The 6,541-nt window shown below is 32.5% G+C and overlaps 1 protein-coding gene across 1 annotated transcript; it reads left to right on the top strand.

The window, feature by feature from the left end:
* The first annotated feature begins 2,028 nt into the window (after positions 1 to 2,028).
* Positions 2,029 to 5,016, top strand: LOC145034641 (myb family transcription factor PHL11-like). Its single transcript, XM_078983104.1, has 6 exons — positions 2,029 to 2,550; positions 3,079 to 3,155; positions 3,469 to 3,532; positions 3,616 to 3,691; positions 3,793 to 3,862; positions 4,332 to 5,016. Exons 1-6 carry the CDS (start codon positions 2,379 to 2,381, stop codon positions 4,716 to 4,718), a joined length of 846 nt encoding a protein of 281 aa, XP_078839230.1. The 5' UTR covers positions 2,029 to 2,378; the 3' UTR covers positions 4,719 to 5,016.
* The last annotated feature ends 1,525 nt before the right edge of the window (positions 5,017 to 6,541 follow it).

Below are 6,541 nucleotides of genomic sequence, written 5' to 3'. Positions count from 1 at the left end.
AAAATAATCAATAAAAAAACATTACATAAAAGTTGATAACAATTATTTTTTGACATATGATCCATGTACCTTCATATGGCTCATATATACTCTATAGTATTTCAGTCAAAACACATAACCTTAACATTAGGGAGCTAACAAAATAACACCTAAACGAAAATCCAACCAAAAATCTACTATTTTCATGAATTATGATATCCGAGTTACTTTTCCATTAGCATCACAAATCAGACAGGCCTTTTAGGTAGTTGGACACTTTGATGGCTAATGTTGATATTATACTTTTGAAGTTTGGTGAAAAAAAGAAAAATACCAAAGTATAGGTACAACTCTTAAACTATCCTAAAACAGCATTAACATTAGTAAAAAGTTCCTTTTAGGCCCTTACTTTGTCATATTATTCAATTTAGCTTCCTAACTTATAGAAACACATCCTTCTAAATAAAAGTGACTAAACAATCGTTTAAAATTTTATCATCCATGTTATTCGGCAATTTATTTTCTCTAAACTTGCTATAGCAAGCGGAAAGAATATATTCTATGTAGTTATCCAATGCTATACATCATGCTACATTCCTTTTAATTCTGGGTACAATACCACATAGCATGTTAAAACTTTCTTCTTTAAGATAATTGATGATTTTATCTAAAAAAAAGTGATTACAAGAAGCATGGCCATAGATTACATATTAGTATTATTATTCGTAAAAAGCTTCCTACTTTTTATGCCTACAAATGTTCCTATCCAATAAAATTATGACAAGTATCATCATTCCATATTTTTTTAACTAACTCATTAAGATTATATTAGGAATATATCAATTACAATTAAATTGAATGATGATTTGTCATAACTTTAGTGGGTAGGAATAATTGTATGCATAAAGGTAGGAGGTAATTTAATTTCTCTTTTATAAGTTCTAAGTTAAACATTGCTATTACCGAAATATAAGCATTTTGTCATTACGGATAGAAATTCTAAGTAACTTGCAACTATGGGATAAAATTATAGTATGTATCTTTATTGATAGCAAAAATAAAATATGTTGTTATCTTTTGCAATTTACCATTTTAAATGGAACCTAAAATAGTGGAGAAGAAACTAACTGAATTTCACACTCCTATTTATTCAAATAATTAGTCAAAAGTTGGTTTATCTGGTCTATAATCAACTAAAATATGAAGCAATTCAACTTTTTGTAGTTGATGGAGCTTGGAGGCAATGATGGTAATGATTTGCTTTAATTACCCTTTCAAACCCCTCAATTTTAAGCTATTCGATGCAAGCATTCCTATAAGATCAATATCTAAGTAATACATTGTGCATACTTTGGAAGTATACTTAAAAAGGACGATTAACATGTGTTTGGTTCTTTTCTTCTTTGATTGTCAAAAACTTGTGTTTTGTGTGTAGCATGGTGCTTCGATATTGGTACAGAGGCATACCAATGGACCAATGGTATTGGTAGATTCATTGGCATTATACCAAACCACATAATAGATTTACTAACAAAAGTAGAACATTATGAATGGACCAAATAAGAAAGATAATGAAACAGTGTGGACCTAACCATCCAATCCTATAAAAGTTATGGGCATCTTAGTCTTTTCACATGTAAGGAATTTCTTTTCCGAAAATTCAAAGCTATAGTGAGTTGGGAAAGATATTGCAATACAGAATAGAAGATTCGGAACCTATACATGAGACATCAATTTGGTTCACCCATTCCAAAGAAATAGTAAGAAAAAAAGGGTATTAGGGTCATATGATAATCACACAAGATTAGGTGAAAGTTGTGAAATTCTTGGAAGTAGGGGGTATTTTTGATAATATCATTAAACCTCATAGATGATTGTGTAATAACATAATCTTAAGTCTTAACTCTCCTTCGTTGCACATGTAACACATTATTAATTTAATCTAATTATAATTTTAAGATATTATTGTTTTTCAAGATTCTAATATCTCATGAGAAAGCTCCATTTGTTTAGTTAACTTTGGTTCCCAAATTTATTCTTGTCTTCCAAAGCATATAGTCTCCCCATTTAACTTCAATAAGTCCTCAAAGAATTTATATAGATACATGATGTATCGGTGTATATATCTTTGAAACTTTTAGCACTTTTACCTTTTGAGTGTAGGGAATTCATTCTGTGGTTGCTTCTTTCTCTCTGTCTTTGTTGTACAAAAGAAAGAACCCATCCATAAATAAACAAAATTCCCAAAGGGGACAAAGAAAAAAAAAGAAAAGAAAAGTCGAAAAACAAATAAAGAAACTTGGTAGTGGGAGAAGTTGAATTTTTGGGAAAAGAGCATAATCGAGGTTTTGGTGGGTACTGGTGAAAGAAAGTGGTGGTGTGGTGATAGTTGTATTCAAATGGACGGCAGATACGGCGGTGGTGGCGGTGGTGGTGGTGGTGGTGGTGGGTGTTTTGAGTTTGAGAGTGGTGGGGTGGTGATGACAAGAGACCCAAAGCCAAGGCTCAGATGGACTGCTGATCTTCATGATAGATTTGTTGATGCTGTTACTAAACTTGGTGGCCCTGATAGTGAGTCTCTCTGTTTTCTCTTTTAAAATCTTTGATCATAAATAATGTCTTAATCTTTCTGTTTTTGAGAATAAAAACTGATTAAACTGGTTGGTTTACGTGTTTAAACTTGTGGGTTATTCGACTTTTTAAAGTTTTTAAAGCTAAATGACTCAATTTTGAGTTTCCAATTGGTCAAAGGCTTCTGTTCATTGAATTTGACTAATCTTGATGAGATTCTTAATCTTGATCAGAAGTCTCCCAATGCCCAGAATCCAAGATTGTTCAAACAATTGAAAAGTTTTGGTCTTTATGGACCATTTTCCAGATTGTGAAAAATGTCTGCTTTTTTCAAATTTAATTTTCCGATTACGTCTTCATGGGATCAAGAATCTTTATATCCATAATCAACCCAACAAAAGAATTGCAGGTTAAATTGGTTTTTGAATGCTAATATGAAGACTACGACGTATTATAAGCGTTCTCGATTTGAAATTTGTAAGAAAATTCTGATGCGATTCGAAACTAATGTTGGGTTTGTTTTTCCAGAAGCAACTCCTAAATCGGTGCTGAGATTGATGGGATTAAAGGGGTTGACATTATACCATTTGAAGAGCCATTTACAGGTAGAGTTTCACACTCTTCATCAATCCCAAGAACTTCACGTTTTAGACTTGGAAAGTCAAATCTTGAACTACACGAATTCAAATTCGACTTCGATTCTAATCGTTTTCTGTTTACACACGATTCAAATCCAACATTATTTACATAATCGGATTTAGTTCGCTAGTTTCTTCTACAACATCAAACCGGTTCTTGTGGATTTTGAAGTTGAAAGTCAGCGTTTGACACTCATAAAGTCAAACATGAAGTTAATTTCATTAAGTTTGATTTGTTATTTAAACTTTAAAACTTTGGAGTCTTGTTTTATGTTTATAGAAATATAGACTTGGACAGCAGGCAAAGAAGCAAAACAATGGTGATCCGAACAATGAAAACAGTGGTAAGCATCGATCACATTTTGATCTTTCATCGATTTCACACGTTTTTTTTTTCAGTATTTCTCATGGTTATTTGATCATTTAGGTGATTCCTATGAACACTACAATCTGCATTCGACAGGCACAAGCTCCAATTCTTTGAGAGCTAATCACGAACCAGTGTATGCATCGTTTCTCATATGTTCCATCATATTTAATTCAGCTTAAAAGAATCTCAATCTGAATAGCTTTTTATTTATTTATTTATTTATTTCGTATACAGAGATATACCTATTGCAGATGCACTGCTATGCCAGATTGAAGCACAAAAAAGGTTACAAGAGCAGTTTGAGGTATATAACAATTTCTTCTTCAGTTCAAATTGCATCGTTTTCTGTCACAATATGCCTCACCAAAATCCGATTTCTATTTTAGGAAAGATTCCTATTTCAGAAAGTTGTCTGATTGCTTATTTTTACTATTAAATTCAAAAGAGAAAAGACCACAACCTATTATTTTCACCATTTTATTGATTTGACCACGTAACTGTTTTCTATAGTGATTAACAATAATCATAAAACATAATATTCCAGTGGCTAAATTGATAAACTAACGAAAGTATGTAGTTATTTTATGCATTTTCAAACCATGAAAATGGTCTTTTTAAACGGTCAAAAATATATAAAAGTTTAATCACTAAAGAAAATAGTTAAGTCTTATATTGCTCTTATCTCCATCATCACAATTACTATTTAATGGCATTAACTTGTATATCGAAGGGTGTCTTAGTCATTTTCACATGTGTAATGAAACACTCATTAGGTACAGAAGAAACTACAAATGAGAATAGAAACTCAAGGAAAATACTTGCAAGGAATCTTAGAGAATGCTCAAAAAAGCCTCTCACTTGACATGAACTCATCTGGCAATCTTGAAGCAACACGAGCTGAACTAACCAACTTCAACTTAGCCCTTTCGGATCTCATGGACAATTTAAATGGAGAAGGAAGGCAAGAGAATGTTTCTAAATTTAGCCACGATGGCAAGAAGGGGCCCACAACAGTAAAGGAAGAAATGAAGATCAAAACGGAGGGCGGTGGTGGTGGTGGTGGTGGGTCCATCAGTTTTGATTTGAACACAGGAGGTAACTACGACTTCATTGGCACAAATCAAGATTTACTTGCACTTGGGTTTACGAGACAAAACTAGAGAGGATTGATATATTTATTGTGCAATAATTCATCTAAATTTTGTCGATGCAAACCCAATGCGATCGTATGGTAGAGGGATGTTTTCATGGTAGGCCAAAGGGTGCATCATATCGATCATGTGGTGGTATAAATCACTTTTGGAGTTAATGTGTAGATTCATAATTAATATTAACGTGTATTTTCAGATCATGCTTTCTCTTAATTTTATTTTAATAAACATATTCTATCTAGAGGCATTATTATTTTGTTGAGTCAATAATAACGTTATTACAAAGATTAAGTCATTCTTGATATCATTGTTATTGTCTTCGTTATTACCATAATTGATGTTTTATCTTTTGTTTTATTTTCAACAAATATATCGATAAACTCCAAATTATTATTTTTTCGATCAAAGATGTATCGTCAATATAGATGATGTTCAGGGATTGTTATTATTTGTTGTTATGAACGAAAGTAATGAAAATAGTATTATTCATTTATTTATGTGTTTAGCTTGATTTTATCTATATTGTCTTTACTTCGATCTTTTTCTTCATCGTCTACAAATTGTAGAGAATCAAACTTATAAAAAAAAAATTGTGTGCGTCTACGTACTTTCACCATGTGATTTTGATTCTTATTTGTTTGATCAAGTAAAAAACAATTTTATGAACGGGTATAGCATTCTCTATCCTCATAACTGAATCCTCACTTCCATCTAGGGGTGGCGAATTGGGCAATCATATCGTGTTTTTGTCTGATACGATACGATACGATAAGGTTTTATGTAACACGACACAACACGATGTCGTGTTGTTTTAACTAACACGAAAACAAATCAATGAAAAAACAACAAAGATGACACGACATGAAAACGATAAAAGAAATAACAAATAGTTTATTTAATTAATAATTAATCGTATATAACACAACAAACACGACAAATAAATGTTAAATCGTGTCAATGTCGTGTTGAATTTTGAACACAAACACAACATGACACGACATTGTCTTTTTTATACTTGATATGAACACAAAGTGAACAAGAAGTTGAATTTCATTTTCGTCTCATTTTCGTTTTGTGTCATGTATTTTTGTCATGTTATATCATCAATTGTCATGCCTACCTCCATTCCCGTAATCATTGCCATCCTCGTCGGGTATGAAAAATTTGTCGCAATCCCCACCCCCAACAAAACAAAAAACTAGGATCCCCATGGAGGATTTCCCCACGTTACAAGTTTATAAACCTGGATTGGTCTCAGGTTGTAGCCTTGCAGGTTGATTGGTTTCAAGCTTAAGTTGGCTCTTAAAACCAGTCGCAACTAGTCTTTAATTGGTGTCGGGAAGAAAAACAAGAATAATCACACAAAAACGCAATATTTACATGGTTTGATCAATATGACGTACATCCATCAATAGGAAGGAGTATCTTATTCACAAACTTGCAAAACGATAGTATATTACAACATCAAACCCTAGCGCTCTCTCTCTCTCTCTCTCTCTCTCTCTCTCTCTCTCTCTCTCTCTCTCTCTCTCTCTCTCTCTCTCTCTCATCAATGTATCCCATAGGGACTTAACGCTTGTGAACATCTAGTAAGTCCACGCAAAGCTTGAACCTCTCTATGGGCGACGACTTTGTAAACATGTTAGTTGGCTTCTCCTTGGTATTTATCTTTTGAAAAGAAAACATTTTTTCTTCAAAAACATCTTTGATGAGATTTAGTTTTACATCAGTATGTTTTGTTTTTTCGTGATAGACCGTATTCTTTACAAGATATAAAGCACTTTGACTATCATAAAACATGATAGGTTTCTCCACCTTTATTCCAAGACTCT

The sequence above is a fragment of the Lactuca saligna genome, chromosome 3 (assembly GCF_052625555.1).
Source record: "Lactuca saligna cultivar CGN05327 chromosome 3, ASM5262555v1, whole genome shotgun sequence".
Classification (NCBI taxonomy): Eukaryota; Viridiplantae; Streptophyta; class Magnoliopsida; order Asterales; family Asteraceae; genus Lactuca; species Lactuca saligna.
Note: the sequence above shows the minus strand (reverse complement) of the source record. Positions and strands in the feature narration are given on the sequence as shown.